This window comes from Ammodytes marinus (assembly GCF_949987685.1).
Source record: "Ammodytes marinus genome assembly, chromosome: 4".
NCBI lineage: Eukaryota > Metazoa > Chordata > Actinopteri > Uranoscopiformes > Ammodytidae > Ammodytes > Ammodytes marinus.
Window position 1 is genome coordinate 17,606,167 of NC_137233.1, and position 21,457 is coordinate 17,627,623.

The 21,457-nt window shown below is 41.6% G+C and overlaps 3 protein-coding genes across 3 annotated transcripts; 1 reads left to right on the top strand and 2 right to left on the bottom strand.

The window, feature by feature from the left end:
* The first annotated feature begins 231 nt into the window (after positions 1 to 231).
* atad3 (ATPase family AAA domain containing 3) lies at positions 232 to 7,501 on the top strand. Its single transcript, XM_080025578.1, has 16 exons — positions 232 to 528; positions 1,043 to 1,119; positions 1,319 to 1,420; positions 1,550 to 1,609; positions 1,846 to 1,915; positions 2,009 to 2,174; positions 2,356 to 2,425; positions 4,237 to 4,392; positions 4,485 to 4,541; positions 5,001 to 5,126; positions 5,217 to 5,341; positions 5,444 to 5,495; positions 5,599 to 5,669; positions 5,824 to 5,991; positions 6,486 to 6,594; positions 6,733 to 7,501. The coding sequence occupies exons 1-16, from the start codon at positions 336 to 338 to the stop codon at positions 7,201 to 7,203; spliced, it is 2,073 nt and encodes a 690-aa protein (XP_079881704.1). The 5' UTR covers positions 232 to 335; the 3' UTR covers positions 7,204 to 7,501.
* Positions 7,502 to 13,206: 5,705 nt separating this feature from the next.
* ssu72 (SSU72 homolog, RNA polymerase II CTD phosphatase) lies at positions 13,207 to 18,078 on the bottom strand. The gene is made up of 5 exons (XM_080026188.1): positions 17,825 to 18,078; positions 16,742 to 16,885; positions 14,708 to 14,847; positions 14,406 to 14,524; positions 13,207 to 14,118 (listed from the first exon to the last, which is right to left on the bottom strand). Exons 1-5 carry the CDS (start codon positions 17,902 to 17,904, stop codon positions 14,017 to 14,019), a joined length of 585 nt encoding a protein of 194 aa, XP_079882314.1. The 5' UTR covers positions 17,905 to 18,078; the 3' UTR covers positions 13,207 to 14,016.
* Positions 18,079 to 19,695: 1,617 nt separating this feature from the next.
* fndc10 (fibronectin type III domain containing 10) lies at positions 19,696 to 20,754 on the bottom strand (the record flags this gene model as incomplete). Its single annotated transcript, XM_080026563.1, has 2 exons — positions 19,696 to 20,598; positions 20,680 to 20,754. The coding sequence occupies 2 exons, from the start codon at positions 20,752 to 20,754 to the stop codon at positions 19,696 to 19,698; spliced, it is 978 nt and encodes a 325-aa protein (XP_079882689.1).
* Between the last annotated feature and the right edge of the window lie 703 nt (positions 20,755 to 21,457).

Consider the following 21,457-nt stretch of genomic DNA (forward strand, 5'->3'; position numbering starts at 1 on the left):
TGCAACCGAAAGAAAACCTTTAATTTCCTCTCGATTATCTGCAGTATGATCCTCTGCGGCTCCCGTAGTGGTTCTGGGATGGACTACATGAATGACCTCTACAAAAAGGCAGCTAAAAGAACAGCCAATGAGAAGACGAGTTACTTGTCACCAGCCAATCGCCGCTGCTGTTGTTCAGACAAACCTGCACTGTCTGCTGCACATGCGCATAAGGTTGCGGCGTGACACCGACACGCGTGTAGAGGAAGTGCACTGACAGGTCTTCCAGCAGCTGCCGCCTCTCGCTCTACAGTGAACCGGCAAAACTAAGTTCACTCTTATTCACCCTCTCCGAAATGTCGTGGCTGTTCGGGCTGAACAGGGGGCAGCCAGAGGCGCCTGCCGGTCTCCCGCCCCAGCCTCCACCTCCTCCACCGCCAGCCGGAGGCTCCGGAGGCGGCGGAGATAAACCCAAGGACAAATGGAGCAACTTCGATCCTACCGGGCTGGAGCGGGCTGCAAATGCGGCCAAGGAGCTAGACAAGTCCCGTAAGTGTTTGCAAGGGCTTGTCAGCTGTGTGGAGGCTTCTACCGATTACAGCAACATTAAGGCACCTCCGAGAGTCCCAGACAATGCATCTGCTTTCGGGTTTACGGTGGCGGTCGTCTCAGTGATGCAGCAGCTTTTTAAATCAGAAGGCCCACGCACACATTCACACACTCACAGCCAGGATCTGCACCATACAGTATATGATCTGCACATGTATATTTTATGTGATCTCTGTGAACGTGACGCTCACACTCTGCAGCTCTCAACTTCATTCAAACTAGACGTCTGGGTTCAAATGAGGTCATCACCTTGTAAAACCCAAACCGTCCCTCCCCGTGTTCACACACACACACACACACACACACACACACACACACACACACACACACACATACACACACACATCTCTTGATTTGAGAGCGTTGTTGAATCTGTCAGGGTTCAGAGGCAGAAACATTACTTGCTGATGTTAAGCCTTTCATCCCTGTGTTCTTGCGTCTGTCCTTTATCCAGGACATGCCAAAGAAGCTCTGGACTTAGCTCGAATGCAGGAGCAGAGCACTCAGATGGAGCATCAGAGCAAAATGAAGGTACATTCACTGGATATTTAATGAGAGACGTGGTGGAGTTACACTAAGTGATATCTCTATGTTTTTGTCTTTACCCTTGAGATCCTTAAGTTGTCTTGTACTTCTCACAGCCTAATGAATGGCCCAATCGATCATGCATATTTAAATGATTGAGTTCAGTCAGTGTGTTCAATATATTTTTGGGTCTTTTCTGTAACAGGAGTACGAAGCGGCACTTGAGCAGATCAAAGGTGACCAGATTCGAATCCATGGGGAGGAGAGGAGGAAAACTCTGAACGAGGAGACCAAGCAAAATCAAGCGGTGAGAGTTGGAAATGCTTTGTCCTTCTATTTTACCTAATCATTTAAAGGAAAAAAAACATTAGTCATACATTGCAGCACATTTTGGAGCTGTGTGGTTACGTTAAGTTATTTTTCTGTCCCATTGCAGAGAGCTCAGTATCAAGACAAGCTTGCCCGACAGCGATATGAGGACCAGCTACGGCAACAGGTAAGGTCATCTCCTGCCCATATAGCATAAAAGGGGGTCAGCCGTTCTGGAGAACGCTTGTTGTCAAAATCACTTTTTGTAAAAAACCTGTGAATATCTCCTCACGATCCGCGACCTGTCAATTCTGTATGGCGCTGAAAAGAAATCCAGTATTAATACACAGCCTATAGGCTCTGTAAATGTTTACATACCATTGGTTAACATACAAAACAAACAGTGCTCTTCTTGTTCTACAGCAAGCCCTGAACGAGGAGAACCTCCGCAGACAGGAGGAGTCAGTGCTGAAACAGGAGTCCATGAGGAAAGGTACAAATCTCACCACCATAGTGTGACACAGATGAGGGCGATCACGTGTGTGAAGATGCTGACCGGTCCCTGTTGTGTCTTGGCTTTTCACAGCGACGATAGAGCACGAGATGGAGCTGAGGCACAAGAACGAGATGCTGCGTGTGGAGGCCGAGTCCAAAGCCCGGGGCCGCGTGGAGAGGGAGAACGCCGACATCATCCGCGAGCAGATCCGCCTGAAGGCCGCGGAGCACAGGCAGACTGTCCTGGAGTCCATAAAGTAAGACGCGGCACGGACTCATTGATTACCATTACTGCATTGATGATAGTGAGCTTTAGATGCGGATAATCAATGGGTTTCGGGGTCTTGAATGATTGGTTGAAACCAGCCGAAATGGGCAGTTTGTATGTTAAGGAACACCTAAAGTACACACTGACAGTTAACTTGTATTTGCTTTCAGGACGGCAGGTGCTGTGTTTGGAGAAGGATTCAGAGCCTTCACGTCGGACTGGGACAAAGTAACAGCCGCGGTGAGTCATGGAACAATGGAAAATGAGTTGTCCTCTGATGTTTCAATTTACCAACAAATAAACCTATTTATTTACATACAAATGCCTCTAGATCACACTAACTGAAGCCTGTCTATTAATAAAGTAACAGCATAACAGGTTTACTACTACATGTATTTGCATGATGACTGTGGCTGTGGCAGGGCTGTACGCTTATTTTTTAAAGTGGTAGCACTGGTGCTAGCAAGCAAAAAAAATCAGTAGCACAAAAATAAATTTGGTAGCACACAAAGTATGATCGAAAACTTGCATAACCTTAACCCTTGCATTTCGCTCTAATTACCTTTGAGCATGTCATCTTGGTCTCATTTGAGATTCTCAATTAATATTATTTCCTAGTGTGTGCAGTAATAATTGTAGAAAAATTAATAGGGGTGCACTGATTGCAATTTAGACAAAATAATCTAACCTGCCAATTGCAATTTGGCAGGCTGTCGCACTAGTTAGGGTTGCCACCTTGGATTTAGGAAAAAAAGGGACACTTGAATGTTTGGGGCGGAGGGCTCGGCCATTATTAGGCTACCAGTTCAGACTGACCAGTGTAATGACCTATAATAACCATACACACCTACAGTGCTTTTTACAGTATAGGCTAAATAGGGAGACTGAGGTGGGTGGGGACCCTGGACCTTGTAGGGGGGCCCCGGAAGAAAAAAAAGCAACCTTTTAAAGTAAAATTCATCAATCTGGTGCACTTTGAGAATAATATTGCATGCAACCATGCCCAGGGGCCCAAGGGCTCGGGGGGGGGGGGGCCTAAGCCAGAAATACTGATAGTAACTTTAAATGTTGCATTGTCAAAGAGCTCAGTCACTCATGTCAATAACAGGGTCCAACAAGGAATAGCCTAAATATAAGGAAATAAATCATCATGGCCCCAACTAGGTGACAAATAGAAAAGCAAGTGCAAAACAAAAGCATTATTAGCTCTGTCTAAGGGGCTTCATGAGGGACAGCTAAGCCCCCCACACACAAACAGGAATAAGCTTGCTATGTGTAAATTCTATACTGTTCATGAAAAGTAGCTTTCCACCCTGTATATGTTGCAATGGGCCCCTCCATCATATAACATGAGTCTGCAGACCAATCTACTGTACTGTTTTCACAGTTGCAGAGTAAAGAGTGCCTGTTTAAGAAAAATAATGTTCCTTCTGCAGCTCAAGATTTGATTAAAATGTTCCTCTGCTCTGATGCATTTAACTTTAAAACGGTACAAAGAGTCTGGGCCCATTATCTCATAATCCGTCTATGAACCAACTGGTTTCCACAATCTTTTTTATTTTCGCGGGCAGCATGCACAAGCATTATTTATTAAAAAAAAAAAAAAAAAAAAAAAAAGTGTGGGGCCCCACACAGGGTCTTGAAACGGGCCCCGAGATCGTTAAGACCGCCCCTGCCCGCCCGCCTCTCCGATGCAATAGCGGGCGCAACAAACTCCTCGGCCCGTGTGAGACGGCCTTAACTACTGAACGAAGGAAGGAAATCAAATGAGGTTTTGGCATTTTCCCCAAAAAACGGGTCACAGCTGGTGAAAAAAAGAGAACAATTCTGGGAAAAACGGGACGGGTGGCAACACTAGCACGAGTGCGATTGGAGTTGTATTCATCATCGCACGTGATCAATTTCAGTAGCAAATGCGATCAAAACTGTCGCACTGTACAGCCCTGTGTGGGTAATCCTGGATTGGGTATACATGGAGTTTTTTTTTCCTGATCCTCACAATGAACGGTAATTTTTTCAAATGCTGATTAACTGTTCCATCACTACTCCAGGTGGCAGGGCTGACCCTTTTAGCTGTGGGAGTTTATTCTGCCCGAAATGCAACAGGGGTGGCGGGACGCTACATCGAGGCCAGGCTTGGGAAGCCGTCGCTGGTGCGGGAAACGTCCCGATTCACTGTGGCAGAGGCAATCAAGCATCCAGTCAAAGTGAGCTAATTAGCAATTGCTCCTTTTGCTTATTTTGTAAAGTGCAGAATATTATGTATATTAATTATACCCCTTCCTTCCTACCTATTCAGACTGTGAAACGGCTGAAGAGCAAACCTCAGGACGCCCTCGAGGGAGTCGTGCTCAGCGTAAGTGGAATGAACAAAGCATTTAACCAACAACTAATGTTTTAGTTTTTACCACTTGACTTAAAGGTGCAGTGTGTAATATGACATCATCAAGAAAGTTCTAGAATGCAACGCTCCCTGGGTAACCCCACCCCTTTTGAATAATAATAGAAGCTACAGTGGCCTTCAAGGACAAGAACAATTCTAAATTACAAACAATGCACCTGATGACATTCCAACTATGACGCTTTCAACATGGCGGCCACTAGGCCTTGGTCCAAGGTATTGAGAAATATGGACATATATGAGATCCTTTCTAAGGAAAAAAATAATAATTCTAAAAAATGTTTTCAGCTATTATGCACTAAATTAAACGTACTTATGGATATTATAATTACTTTCTACAAAATCTGCTAGGAAATAAAACCCAAAATTCTACACACTGCAGGTTTAAATGCATTTGTTTTTCCTTTCTCTTAGCCTTCCCTCGAAGAGCGGGTGCGTGACATTGCCATAGCAACCAGAAACACGAGGCAGAACAACGGCCTGTACAGGAATATACTCATGTACGGCCCCCCAGGCACAGGGAAAACTCTCTTTGCTAAGGTACTGAATGATACAGATTGTCAACATTTAAAAAAACATGAAAAGTGTTATTCTTTCTAACTGTGAGGCGTCTCTTTTCGTACCGAGCAGAAGCTGGCAATGCATTCTGGGATGGACTATGCAATCATGACTGGTGGTGATGTGTCACCCATGGGCCGTGATGGCGTGACAGCCATGCACAAAGTGTTTGACTGGGCTAGCTCAAGTCGGCGAGGGTAGGCTGCCTGATGTTTTAGTAAATAATAAAGGTTAATTTTCCGACAAATGCACAAAACATTCCAACAGATGAACGTTATCATGTTTTAATCCTTTTACAGACTTCTGCTTTTTGTTGATGAAGCTGATGCATTCCTTCGCAAGAGATCCACTGTAAGTCATGTATTTCATTTCCCAGAAGCTTTGGATGTTTTTGACAGAAAATATGCTTTTTGCTCTATTTGAATTCGCCAATTTTTGTTGTGTATTTTTGTAGGAGAAAATCAGTGAAGACCTCAGAGCCACTTTGAATGCGTTCCTGTATCGCACCGGAGAGCAGAGCAACAAGTAAAACGTTCTATATTCAGTACAGAACTTTGGCTTCAACATAAACCATAAATGTGTCACACTCTTCACTTATTTTTATTTTGCTTTGATTACATGGTTACTAATAGGCGGCACATCTCCAAATTTCTTGATTTCTGTGTTTTTTTTCCTGCAGGTTCATGCTCGTTTTGGCCAGTAACCAACCGGAGCAGTTTGACTGGGCCATAAACGACCGTATTGATGAAATAGTGAATTTTGCTCTGCCAGGCCCTGAGGAGAGGGAGAGGCTGGTGCGCTTGTACTTTGACAAATATGTGCTGGAGCCCGCCACTGGAGGGAGGCAGTGAGTACATTCCTACACATGACACAGCTTTTAAAACAGGGCAGGAACCCAAGACAATGATCACTAGGGATGCTTTCTGACACAATTACTGCACACTTACACACATTCAGTCCACCATGTCTACTCACATGTAGATATATCAATTTTGCGTGAAGGATTTTGAGGGAATCGTAAAAAATATTTGATTGAGTGGCTTGAAAGGCGAGGCAAGGATCAGGATTAGATTAAGATGAGATAAAGACCAAGAAGTGGCCTGCTGGGCATCCGGAGTGTGGCTGGCAAAAGTGAGGCATTAATTATAAAGCGATGAGTGAGGATGAAGTCCACACACAGCTCAGGAGATAATGAACTGAGCTCCTAAAAGCACTACTCGTGTGAAGTCGGAAAGATATTGCATCAAGGCTGGGAAAACTGTACAAAAATAATTGATTTTGCTCCCCTCTCATCCATCTATCTATTTATTTGTGTGTGTGTGTGTCTGTGGCTTTGTGCAGGAGGATGAAGCTGGCACAGTTTGACTATGGTGTAAAGTGCTCCGAGATAGCGAAGCGGACGGGAGGCATGTCGGGAAGAGAGATCTCTAAGCTGGGTGTGGCCTGGCAGGTATGTTCCCTGTAGTGTGATTCGACAGCTGTCATATATTTAAGAAACTAATGTACCCGTTACAAAGATCAATCTCCATTCCTGCTACAAGATTTTCATGTTTGTGCCTTAAATGAATGCCTCATGATTTGTTCTTAGGCAGCAGCATATTCCTCTGAAGATGGTGTCCTGACGGAGGCTATGATTGATGCCAGAGTTGACGATGCTGTCAAGCAACACATTCAGAAGATGGACTGGCTGCATGGAGATGAGGAGGTTCAGACCAAGACCCTCACACCTCCCCCACACGGGTCCACAGCCAGTGGAGGTAAATTGGGCTTTGATCTGCCCCTCACCGAGGCACCAAAGGCTGAGGAGGTGATCGCTCCAGTCCTCGAGATAGATTCCAAACAAGAAGGTGAATGTATACCACCTCCTTCAGACATCGACCAATCGTCAGAAAGCAAAAGTGCTGCCCCAGCCGAACAGGACTGTGAAGATGCTGCCAAAGCACAAGCTGCAACAACAGAGGCGAGTTTAGCCCAGCCTGCTGCCTCCACTGATGTTGAGGCCAAGATAGAAAAAGACAAAGCTGCAACTGCTCCTCCAAAGGATGGAACTCCTGTCTGAGTTGTTTCAGTGGGGCGATTAGTGTCCTGCTCCTTTAACTAGTCTGTCAGATTATGTCTTAAAAGTATTTTGGACGGTCTGTGACAGAAGATGATTCCGGCAGGTTGGAAGAGATAATCGATTAACTTCTCAACACCCGACTGACGCCTGAAATTCTTACATTCTAATATATAATGTATAGATGGTAAAAGAGTACTTAACCTGGAAACCAGACTCTGTCTGTAATAACAGTATATGTGTTGTGCACACTGGAATGTCTGTTGAAATGATTAAATGGATCTGTGTTTTTATAAACAAATGTTTTTGGGGTATATTTTCTATATAAATTATGCAACTAGTAGCTTTAAATTTATTTCAGAAAATAACATTTTGAACTGTCAGTGACATGACATCTGTTACATTAGTTTTTTCCGATTGCTAAAGCACAGTGGGCACAACTAAAACCACATGTGCAAAACTCTTAACACAGTGTGCACTACAGAAGTCCATGTGTTCCAAACTGTGTTTCATTTTTCATTCATTTCACACAAAATGCAAACAGTAACCACATTTACCAAAACTCAAGAGCTCTTCTACCATTCATAGACAACAACCTGCAAAACACTGTGTATTTCTGGCAAAATGTTAAATTGCTAAGACACTGTTTTCAAAACTCTTAGGAACTCATTCAAAACAAAATATTGGATTCTACATTTACCTTATTGAAGTTGTGGAAGAATATAACCAATAATATGACTAATATGTAAAATAAATTGCTTATTGAATTTCAGCTAAAAGCACGACACGTGAAAATAAAATATTACAATAATTTTTTTACGTAATTGTTCCGCCAGGATAGAAATCGAAGGGCAAGAAACTCTCCTGTTTTTGTAGTTGTCAGGGATAATGTGGCTTTCCACTGCTCAGACTGGTTTGCTGCAGCATACCTCCATACAGAGAAAAAGAAGTCACGTACAATATGAGGTTTATCACTGTAAAATTTGAGGCTCAATGCTGAAGATAGGGAGGAACCTAACAGTTCTCACTCACTCTGTATGAGAGATTATACTCTATTACATTTTGTTTCTTTTGTTTTTCGTATGTATTACAGCCCTGGAAAAAGGGAACTCTTGAAACCAAACCTAACAATCCCTTTTCAAAACAGTTTTTAGCATCAAGATGATGCACACATGCACCATTTGAATTACTCTTTCAAAGCAGCAACAGCACGTGGATGTGCTTTATGCAAAACACAGATGTTTTTAGAACTTTGTAAGGTTTTTGAATTTAAAAATATCTTACAGACTTTTTGAAATGTTGATACACTAGCCTACTGTAAAGTTCATCTAGACACATACAAATAGAAAAGCTTCAAAAAGCACATTGCCTTATCCACATTACATGCAATGCCATCCTCTGACTAGCAAGTGGAACAATATTGCCTGTTGTCCAGTCCAAATGTCCTAGTTATGAAGCTACTGTGTAGCAAGTCAAGTTGGACTCACTCGGGCTATGAGATAGTGAATCAAATTGCTCTGTTTTCATTTACTATTTTTTTAACTAAACAATATGGTACGGTCAAATTAAAATATGTTACTCTTACAATATTTTCTAATGAAAGTGTTTTATTTGAAATCACTCAGATAATTTATACTTCAAACATTTTAAATATCAAAAGTTCATATTTTATGTTTTGCTGCTTGTTGTTAGTGTTTTGTAGGTCTGTGTGTTGTGTGTGTCAATGTGTGTTTTTCATTGTAACATGTTGCCAGTGTTTGCACCAGTGAGCTTGTTTTGAGACATGTATGAAGAGTTTTGTTGCTGTGAGTGACTTTTGGAGGCAAAATGAACTGAATTGCACAGGTGCATTTTAGTGATGCACACTGTGTTAAGAGTTTTGCACATGTGGTTTCAGTTGTGCCCACTGTGCTTTAGCAATAAAAAAAAAACTGTATGTAAATATTTGGAGAGATCAGGCTTTGTAATGACATTGTCAAGCATTAAATAAATGTTTTTTTTACAGTAAGAAGGGTTTATAATACAATACATAACAACATAAGCAGAGAGAAGTGGTTAAGAGCATCTTAATGAATCCACTTGGGATTTGATTTCTTTCACATGAACCCCAGAAAATCAAGACAGTGGATTGTACTGCTGACTGCTTGTGGAAACCATTTCTTCGAAGCAAATGGAACAAAGTTGTCCTTGGTTTGGAAAAGGTCACATGATAAAACACCCTGTTAGAAATGATAGTGCACTGTCATGTTTGAGGTCACTATCTTGTAATACTTTTTTGTTTTAAATGGAGATGGTGACATAAAAACATTAAAAAAAAACAATTGCATTTAAAAGCAACCAGTTTGATGACATAATACTCCTTGAATCAATCTCATGCTAGCCAGGTTAGTGAAAAATTTGTTTTCTAGGGTGATCACAACACTGCAACAAGGTCACCTCATTTGAATATGACCTTTAGTGGTAAATACCCAAAGGGGGACTCCCCCAATTTTAAACGTCAAAGTTTGTTTATACCGTAGGTCTTTGGGAGAACGGCCAGACATGCAATACTAACATGTTTCTATAATATAATATATTAACACAATATTGAAAATGAGAACTAAACGTTTTTAAGGATGACATTAATTAATTTGACAGTTGGGCAATCTTTGAATGCGTCTTCTTCTATGCTCACGTTAATGTGCTTTCTTGAGATCCTATTGGAAGAGTGAAGACCCTGTCCATCCTTTAGCTCTGATATGTTGACAAAAATTCCTGCAACATATAGCTAATTCCAACATGTAACACGAGTTCCTCCATCACAAACACTTTCCCCCCTGATGATCTGTGTGGAAAATCTGTCTTTAGAGGCTTTAATGTTTCATGTCAGATGTATGCTCATTGTCACACATTTCTTTAATAGCTCACTTGTGTAGGGTCCCCAAGGCATCCAGCAGCACAGATATACGTGATGGGGAATAAATGTGTACAGAAGTAGCTGATAGGTGTCTCCCAGTGGAGTCCAACCAGCACACAAGGCAAACACATAATTCTAGATTCAAGATTCATTTTATTGTCATTTAAGCAAAACACAGAAACATGTTAAGCCAAACGAAATAACAAGCATGGCTCATCTAAAAATAAAAAATAAATGTATAAAAACTAATAAATAGAAATCATTCCACTTATATTGATGTGTTGCACTAGCGTGAAACAACAATTAAATAATGTTGCACATATTTCATGGTGAAACAAAGTTAGTGGAGAGGAGTTGAAAAGCTGTTTTTCAGCCTGACTGTGCTGCAGTGCAGGCTGCGGGAGAACATACTGTGACAGGGGTGAGTAGAGTCTCTCAGGATGCTGGTGGCTTTAGTCAAGAGGTGCTTGTGGGCCAGATCCACAATGGGTGGCAGTGTGGCCCCAATAGTCCTTTCTGCTGACCTCACTGCTCTCCTCAGGGCCTTTCCGTCAGCAGTGTTGAGTGTGAGTTCTCATGCCAGAGAGACATGATGCTGGTGAGACAGTGGTGAGGAGAGATGGACTAAGGTGAGCCCTCTTCAGCCGCCGCAGGAAGTGGAGACGCTGGTACAAGTAATTGGTGAACCCTGAGTCTCCTACCAAGCCGTCGGCGGACCAGTTGCATTATGGGTAATGCAGGTGCCAGGTTTAGAATAAAATATATCTCTGGCTCTGCTGAATCATTTTTGATACTATTTTCCCATCAATATATCTGTATACCTGATACCATAACAAGAAATATTATCATTTTATATCATTAATGCCTTTAATATTTTCATTAATACTGTGGGCCTCGCTAACTTCTTACCTGTTATTTTACCCTTTTTCATTAGGAGGCACTTAGTTACTTTTGGAATCTGATTATATTATGAGGCGAGGAGAGGAGTGGGGGATTTGGGAAAACAAAATCCCTGGTTTATGTTCAGTAGGAGACTTTTGTTGCATGTCTTCCTCAATCTCTATTTTAATGTTATAAAATAGAGATTGGTTTGTTAGGTTGCTTAACAGAGAGGACAGCACACATATTAATAATTGGATTAAATACACAGTTTTATCTTTTATCATATGCTTGCATTAGCACTTTGGTACACCGCCTTCTTGTGTTTGTGTTTTACTTTTTTTGGACTTAACGGTTTGCACAAGTCCTTTGTGTTGCTGAACTTAGGTGTTCTTGACCAGAAAGCCAAATCTAGAAGAAAAGAAAAGAAAACTGAGCTAGTGAAAGGCTCTTATACATATAAAGTGTTTGATAAATAACACATATAGTTGAGTGTATAGGAGGTAGAGAAAAATCACCAAATTAGGATGAATTACAAATATAGTATGAATTAGCTGTGACAATAGGTTGAAAACCTTCACATACATTCTTGTAAGTGAACCCATGCTTAAATATAGAATGTATTATCACAGTTAAGGGCCTTATTTCAGGAAGCCTAAAGATATCCCCACATGTAAGTTCATTTTCATTTGGACTCTTACTCACCATTCAATAGTTTTGATGTCCAGTCCTTGAGTCTCGAGTGCCAAACCCTATCGAGCCACATCAAGAACCAGCCGATGAAAAGGCCTGACAGCAGACCTGCTATCACGTCCATCTCCTGCTGATTCATTGTGTCACTGTAAAAGTAGTTTTTTCTCGGACCCACCAAGGACTGGGCGTCATCATATTGAGTGACATGATAGACCTGATTCCTGTGGCACACAGAGCAGTAGATCAGAGAGTTCATTTTGGAACTGGACACATAATATTAAACCAACTCATGATGCTGATAGAAGAAATGGATAGACTTTCATTTTCACCATGTACCCACTACCTTGTCTTAATGCTACTTATACCAGTTGATCAATAATAACGGATTGACTAATACAAATCAATAAAATTGTTTATGGTGGAAATTCTGTATTTCCAAAAGTCACCTTTTTCTACTTGCTGTAGTTTGGTCTGGCTTTGCGAGACTACCTTTTTCAGATGTAGGCCTAAGGAGAATTACCTACCTGGACTGTGTAATAATGCAATATTTTATCTGATACCTTTTACACAAGTTTTAAGAGCCTGAGAGGTAGGCTAGGCCTAATCCTTTTTTTAAACTCCAAATAACACACGCGCGCGCGCGGTGAGAATTGAGTATGAGTTTGGGAACACAGGCGTAGAGTGTCACACACCACAATAAAAACTAAGTTCTCGTTCTGACCATATAGGCCTACTGCAGGTTCTTCTGACCCCCATGCTTCAGACCCGTTGGGTTGTGTTTACCTTCCACAGACGCAGGTGCAGGCACGGTCCTTCCCGAGCAGTAACAGCACGAAGAAATTTTGAACTCGGCGAAAAAGCGCGTCCATGGCTGTCAGAAGTGTCACCGTCTGAAACAAAACTGAAGAACTAAGACGAGATACAACTCACAAAACACTGACAGTTATGCTCCAAACACAGTGGAGGATTTAAATGCTGATTAAGTAGCTAAACTCCTCTGGATTCATTAGTTAGCTGTCTAAAGCATTCATCAATAACCCTGAATTAGCATCAGGCATTGCTGTCATCGCTGAAGTGCATACAAAGCCGCCCACCCCTAAACCTGTTCAATTTAGCTTACTTGCCGGTGCACTCCATCCACACGGTCCTGCCGCCTGTCTCAGCGCCACAAGGGTTGGTCAAGAATTATCCTAGTCACAGGTAGTTTGTTTTTTGCTTCAAATCGAAAAATATGTTGTCATGGTAGCTTTTATTAGCTACCGCCGTCACCACTATTTCGAATTAATTGTTTTTTTGTTTGTTATTAACGGTCACCTGGGTAACGTAGGCTAATCAAGTTGTTCATGTCAGTAGCATAAAACTTACATTTTTGGGAAAAAGTTTTCAAGATTCAAACCAGAAGTAAAAATAGGTAGTAGGCCTATTTCAGCTCTGCACGTTTCTTAATAGTGGTTAATTGGTGTAGCCTCACCGTCTATTGCACTTTCAGCTAAATATTGTATATGAAACCATTTCTAAACATTTAGGCAAATAAAGAGTCACCATGACATGTTTCTTTAGTGGATTCATATTTACATACAGAAAAATCAGGCACTCTGAGCTGGGTTTGCAGTTTGCAAATAATTACAATGCTTCAATTCTTTAACATTTACAAAAGAAAAAAATACACTATGCTCTGAAAAATAGCATATCCGAGTCTAAATATGAATCAACACATTATAATGGAAAAAACCTTGGATGAGACCCTCAGAGAGGTCTACGTTTGGTTATTCATTGTTAGCCCACCCACTTTAACTTAATTTCTCATAACTAATCTACAATGCATGGTTACACAAAAACAAGCATTCAATTCAATCAATTCTCCTCTCTGACCCCAAGAAGAGCATTTACAATGTCCCAGGTCAGGAATAAAAATCTGACATATATGCTTAAATTAATCACAATTATATCAAGAGAAAAAAAAGTGAAAAGAAATAAAGACTCAGCATCAATATGCTGTAATCAGAGGGACTTGTAAAGGAGTTGTTGAATCAGGAGTGGTGGTGTTATGGCTCTCCCTGAGGAGACATGGTTGAGTGATTTCATTGGACTGGGGTGGAGGGACCTTGGTCTTTAGAAATAAAGGCAGAGCGCGAGCAGCGAGTCCAACCTCTGCATAGAGGAAAAACCAATCATCACCATGTCCAACAGCAGCCATTTGTAAGTTTCTGTATGGTTGCTGTGTGTATGAGTGTGTGGGCACAGAATTTGCATGTCCTGTGTTGTACATGACTGTGTTGTGTTTCCATACACTATTGTTTGATTGCTTGTAATCTAGGTCTGTGTTTATTGCAAATATCTATTTTGTATCAGTAGAAACAGACACTGTGAAGAAACGGCCTGTTGCTCTTGTCCTCAAACTCTTGCAGGAGCTCATCGATTTCATTCTCCATGTCGTCAGTGTGCTGGATCTGCAGGAGTGGAGGAAGAAACACATTAAACACAGCCTGCACCAATGAACTCAAATCAACCTCTACACCATTTATGAATCTACTGCACTTATAATTGAAATTTGGTACTAAATCAAATTCATTGATTTAGGCACTAAATTGCCTCTTATAGAAATATATAGGGTGGCAGAGTTTAAACAATTAACAACCCTTTTGTTCACATTACTGCATATACTTTTGAATTGTTAAAACCAAATGTCACACATTGAGTGTTTATCATTGAAAAAACCTTTGTAGGAGACACTCACACACTGACACAGCTCACATATAAGGAAGGCACCCAGCGTGGCTTCCTCGTGGTTATCCTGAATGTCTACATTGATGACGTGCACAGGCTGTAGAGTCTCCTGCTCTCTTGAATTCAGATCTAGGAGCAACAACAGATAAAAGAGAAAGAGTTTGCCACACAATAACAAGTCTTGGGAGTGAAAACTTGGGTCAGCATACAAACCACTGGAAAAAAGGTGATTATTGGCCAACAGAAAATAGCATTAAAGCAGTGTTCTTGCATCAGTGATCAGACATTTGTCATGTTTGTAATAAGCCTCACCCTCCAGCACTTGGTCATAGACTCTCTCTTCACAGGTGATGACCAGGTCAAACTTATCCTTGCAGCTTTGAAAGCGCTCCGGCTTTGATTTGATGCGCTTGTTGCGGTCCAGCATGTGCAGGATGCCGTTCTGTGTATATCTGAAGAGCAGGGAGGTCAAGGAACACAGCAGGGGCGAGAGGAACATCTGAAGGTAATCTACACACTCCCCAAAACAGGATTTCAACTAACAGAATACTGAAGTATGCCTGCCTACACCCAGCAAGACAGTGAGGAACAGTATTTGTCTAAAGACTATCTTGGTTGCCTTTGGGGGCACACTTAATTGGTGTCAAGTCTTTGTATTAGACACGCTGCAGCACCCTCTAGTGGTGACTGACAATACTAACATTCATTTGCAAACAAGGGAAATAGAAGAATGCCATTTCACAGCAACCATAGTAAAAACGTTTCACTGCAATTATTTCATTCAAAACGTTTTAATATTAATGTTAACAAGCCTTTCTGATACTGGTAAGCCGACATTTGTTTGTTGTCCTTACAACAAATGTTAGATTAGTTTCCATTTCTCATTCACGTTTCTAAAATGTATCCAAAGCAGGTCCATGTTGCGCTATCACTACTACATGGTCATCCTACAAACATTGCGAAGTATAAAAGTAAAAAAAAAGACCAACCACTACAGTGAATTGTCAATAATAGTGGACTATATATTTCTATGCAGTCGCAACAATAAACCAAATGGTTGAGGAAGTATGTGCATTCTATATCCATAACACACTGATTCACGGGACAGCTAGATTAAAATTTGTAATACGGCACCTTTGATTGGCAGGAATACAGATTTGACCTCTCAACCTACAGTGGGCTGGCATAATTTACACCTGCAATACAGTAATATCATTAGCAAATTGCACATTAGCAAGTAAAAATTTGAAGAAGCATATTTCCACTACTTTTAAGTCTAGATTGTCATGTCTCTGGCCCATTAAACCAGAATAACTCCATTACTTATCATATTTTACGTTACCTTTTAGCAGTCTTACAATTAGCCACATCCTTAAACAAGTCTATTATCTGAAGAGGATAGTACAGGTAATTAATACTTCAGATGAGCAGCAAAGGGGGATGTTTAACAAAAGAGTAATTAGTTATTTACAGGAGCATTCACTGCTATAATTTTATTAAACTTTCATATGTACAAAGAAAAGGCAGTGGATATCACTCACTATTGCCATTTTTACTTCTCCAGCTGTTAAATTATAGTGCTTTCTGTAATGCGGTCCATGGTATTTGATACCCATCATTTGATTACAGTTGCATGTACATTGTAACAAATGCGGAGTTCTTACTCTGGTGCTTTACAGTCAATAAGATTTTAACCAAAAGTTATCATTGGATCTCAGAGAGCCAGTTCCTTAACTAGCATTAACTCTTCCAGGTTCCATATATACCTTATCTGGGGCCACTGCTCTTAATGAATGCCTTTTGTCGATGAAATTATTTACAGTCAGTCAGTCTGGTCTACCTGTGATCACTGTTTGCCAAAGGTTTTTTGTTTTCATCATAATTCAAACAAGTAAACATCTATTGTTATGACAGGAAAAGATAGATGTTTAAAAGACAGGGAAATGCACTAGTGAATAACATTAAGACCCTTACAAATACAGACACTCAATATAAGATGGGGCTTTAAGAGAGTATAGATTTCAAACTGGTGGGTTTCAACAAAAACTTTAAACTATGATATTCACAAAATTTCACTTACTACTGTGCAGCTGTTGTATTGCAAGGTGTTTTTCCACCCCCTGTAGAGCATATATCAAATAACAATTTTTGAAATCCCTGCATGTGCATTACCCACCGGTGCAGTCCCATCTGCTGTGCCGTTCAAACGCCATCGCACTTGCATGACCTCCCACAGTGATTCAAATCTAAAACATATCTTAAGACACATGGACCATGTTTACTTATCTGGCTTCAGTATATGCTTGTGTGTGTGTGTGTGTGTAAAAGTGAGTGAGAAGGGGATACAGTTCCTTGTCCTTGCGGACCAAGTCGTTGTACATCTGTACATATGTAGTTTTGAAGTCATACACATTTGGCTTATCCGGGGCAGGGCCGGGTAGCTTCACATGAGAGCCCGTCCCAAATGAGCGCACATCAAATCCACGTTTGCTGCAGAGATGAAAAGGACAAGACAGTAAATTAAATTCAATTTCTGGCATCAGCACTAGATACAAAACATAACCACAACATACAAGCAGAATGCAGAAATCAGCATATTTCCATGCCTTAACTCAGCTTTTTTAATTGTCTCCTTGCGTTCAAGAAAAACTAAGCGTTTTATGTACTCTGGGTGCATCCAAGGCTGAATTAAGACATAACTGCACATGTAAAAAGTGTTCGCTCATTTACAGCTCACCTCCCATGTAAGAGACTAACTACAACTTTTTCCCCTCCTATTTCAGCAGTGACAGTTTGTCACTGTGAGATTTTGTTGGTCTATAAATTATTTTGTAGTAGCTTAGATGAAAAACTAGTACTAGTAGGAAATTAGACCAAGTGTGAAATGTCTGGTCATTTTCAAACGAACACACTGTTCTAGTTTAAAAACGAATAAGTCCAAAATGGTGTGTGAATGAGGAGACTCAAAGATTCTTGAATCTTGACTCATCGCAGCTTTTAAAAGCACCCGGTGTTCTGGTCATGGACCTATGGTTCTGGTTCAGCCCAGCTGCAGTTGCTCTTCTTCCGGAATATTCCCTACAGGGGGGCGCTGTTGTCAACATGTGGGGGGAAACTACCCAACAACTTGCGCCGGTATTTTTTTCTTATCTTCTTTATCATGCCCTAAATCTGTTTGAAATCAAAATCTGTGTGGGCGATTACTTTAGGGAGCCGCAAATCTGAAGCCTATTCAGAAACAAGAGTTTAAGTACGCCGTGGGCCCAGTGTATCACTCAAGAGGAGCGGGTCCATTGTTAACTGAGGCCCGACGGACCGTTTGTCACCATGGCTCGTGACCGGCTCAGAAAACAGCTAGACGCCGAACCAATTTTGTTCAATTCGTAGACGTTTCCCCGTTTTCTCTTCTTCCCGGCGACTCATCTTTACCTGAGGATATTGTGCGCTTCCATACTGCGGTTCTGGTTGCTCGAGCACACCACCGCTACACGCAGCGGGTGGCTCGGCATTGCGACTCTCTGGCTGAAAATAACGGATACAAACGGACAACAACCAAATAGAAGTCGTTAGCTTAAACCCTGCGAGAATAAACAAACAAGACACACCCCAATGATACGCTAGATATCTAAACGTTTCGATTACAAATACTGTGCGACTAGCTCGTCTTCTTTCGAAAAAAGAAGTTAAAATGGCGGAGCACAGTAAGTTGGCTTTATTAAGTGATGTCATGTGGGGGCGGGGTTATGCAGAAAATTCAGCGACGTGGATGTGACGTCGATACACGAACATGTTGTGAAAAATAGCCATAAATGTTTTTGCCTTGAAAGCCATATTTTTACAGCCTATCATATCATATCACAGAGGACATTTTTCAAGAAATAGTGGCACACTTATTTTAAACTTTTGAATAAATTCTGCTGTAGAATACAAATTGGTCCAACAACAAAAAATGTGCCTACTTTTATTGCAAGTTGGCCTACACATATTTAGTATGTATAAATACTAAATTGGTGTCCTTGCATTAAAAGCAATTATTTGTTGTAGGACCCTTTTGTTTTTTATGTAGCATACAGGTCCCACTATGACTACAATAGACTAGGAATATATTGTAGTCATAGACATAGTGGTACCTGTATGCTATATTTGATTGTATATTTTTCCCTTTTACTTGTGTTCATTACCAATATTTTAGGGTAGTAGCCTATATTCTCCTACAATGGCAGCAAGTTATGGCAAGATGTTTTTGTTACTATGTCATTAGCTTTGCAGTTTAGATTGATTCTACCCTCTGCCTCTGGACCTGTGTGTTGTTTCAATTGATCAAGAGTTGAGCTGAAAAATACAGTCCCTGAGATGACATACATGTATTAACGGATTAGCCAGAAATGGACATTTCTGCTCATGATAGAGGATCCATATCACCCAACCATGATCCGATCATATTTTAGGAAACATTTATTTCCAGATTTACCATCCAGAAAGACATTCTTTGGTTAAAAAAGAGCAAAATAATGGGATAAAGCTTAATTTTCTGTTTTATGATTTACCTGAATCTGCCACCTTGTGAGGTTGTTTGTCCAGATATTTTGCTGGATATGAAAAGAAAACCAACATGCACACACTCTCACACACAAGGAGAAAAATAAGGACAGCTTTTAAGTATTAGAAATTATCTCATGGTACTTTATTCACTCACAGGAGGATGTAAAAGGCGTTTTAACTCAAGATGCTTGGCACAGTATTTGAAGATTGTACACCAGATTGGATTGCCTTTCACACATGGCACACATACTGTCCATGTGGTATGCAGACCTAAAAGCAACATGAAACAGTGGGATTAGATTTAGTCAAGTATAATAGTTTTTAATTTACTAAAGGTTTATATTCCTGCGTCCCAGCAAGGACACGACATGTGTAGTGTTTCACAGGCTTCACATTAGTTTGATGTTCTCATAGCCATTTCGTTCATAGCCTATCGCTGTATAAATACTTGCGGGCTTATAGATAGACGGACTGAATCAGAGAAAACCTTGAACAAAAACAACACAGTAAACAACTGTATAATAGTACATTTATGTTATTGGTATTGGTTCAGTGCATCCTCGCAGAGGTTGACATGGCTTGTTATTTGCAGAGCCACAGTTTGTGCTTCAATTCAATTATAACAGGGTGTGTAAACTATATTGTGTGGCTCAATGAAAAAGTACTATTATTGACAATGATTGACTGTGAGATCAGAAATGGTCAACGTGGATAAGGTATGCTATTTAATTGCAGTGCAACTTGGATTCTGTGTGACATCAGTGACGCGAGTGAGTGCGGTAGGAGTATGTGTGCTGTGTTGCGGGGCTCATGATGTTTTCTGTGATGTATGCCACCAGCAAGCAGATGATGACCAGCATCACGCAAATAGCTCCCCCCACCGTTGTCATGGCGATCACAATGTCTTGCATCCCAGACGGTGCCAGGGTAAACTCTACACAGTCCCGCTGGTCTGCTCTCTGAGCTGGATCGGAGCGGACAAGAGAGCGCAGGCAGATTCGGTAGGGGATGTTCTCATGCAGATCTGTCAGGAGAAAGTCCCTGCAGCCAGATCCAAGATGGACACCAGCACACTCGAATTGAGTATAGCTTCCATTCCACCAACAGCTCAGCTCGTAGCCTCCCCATCGGTGGCGTCGGCCACTGAAAACGGCGTTTGACCTTGGAGTTTCTCTTGATAAATTAGTCCCAGGATCCCCACTGCTTTTCTGACCAGCTGCAGTCTCTTTTGTCTTTAAGTTTTGGCCAGACATTGTGGATCCTCCCTCATGGGTCCACTGTAACAGTACGCTGCCATTGATAAGAATATTTGCCAACAGATTCCCCACAGACACCACTTTCCGGCAGTCTCCCTTATGACACTTGTATTCAGACAGTGTGTGTCGAAAGCAAAGCTGCCCCCCAATGCCTCCCTCAAACACTTTGTAGGCACACAGTGGTGACACCCCTTCCTCTAGGCTCCAGCTTGGTGCCCTGCCGCTGCCAGAACTTTCAGACATCAGAGTAGTAATATTATCTCTGCTGTTGTTGAAAGAGAAAACTTTGCCTGTTACCTCTTTTAGCTTTGGTGCTGGCCTCCTTTCCTTGCTCTGATTGCCATAGTTGGAACTGATGTTAGTCTGCCCGTTTTGGTGCGACTCCAAATTATCCCTGCCTTGCACCTCGAATGGGGATGTTGTTGTTGTTGATGAGGATGATGATGATGTTGTTGTTGTTGTTGTTAATAATGCTGAGCGGCTGGCCCCAGCTGTCTGGAGTAATGTGCAGAGCAGGAGTGCCGATAAGGCGAGCTGTGATGGTCGTTGTTGGCTCTTCATCTCACCTGCTCTCGTCGAATTATTTCCTCACAGTGGCTCAGATGGGCGATGGTAGGCTGAACGTAGTCTGTTGTCTGCCATAGGATCAGCTCTGCCTTAGAGCACACGGACGAAATCCATATGGAACAGGATAGCGCGCGTCTTTCGGCGACAGGAGCGGGTATGCATCTGCGACAGAAATAATATTTAATCGTGCGGGCATCGAGAAGTATGACCTTGCGTAGGAGAAGCTTATGATGATTGTAATGCCTAAACGGCGAAAAAAGTCACCTCAGTTCAGCTCCGGTAGCCTAGCCTACAGGCATTTATTTTAAAAAGCACTTGCTTCGGTGGCATCAGATATGCTTTCTCCTTCCTGTCGGTCTCTTTGATGCTATGTGCACGTGGAGGAACGCGCGCCGCGGGCGGAGGGCTTGGGATCGTGGGTGCGTGCACACAATTTTGGTAGTCATCAGCAGTCAGCTCGTGAGTCATCATCCCACACAGTGCTACAGGTGTCTGTCAGTTACAGAGACAAAAACCACCAGAGGGTCCCTGCAACGCTGTCGGACGGAGAGGTTTTGAACGAACTTCTTCTCCACCCACGTCCACGCAAAGTGGCGTACACATCAGATCAGTGCTGCTGGTTAGACCAAATGGCATCTACAACAAAATCCAAAGGGGTTCCCTTAAACATATTGGCATTGTTTTCCTGAACTTGTAT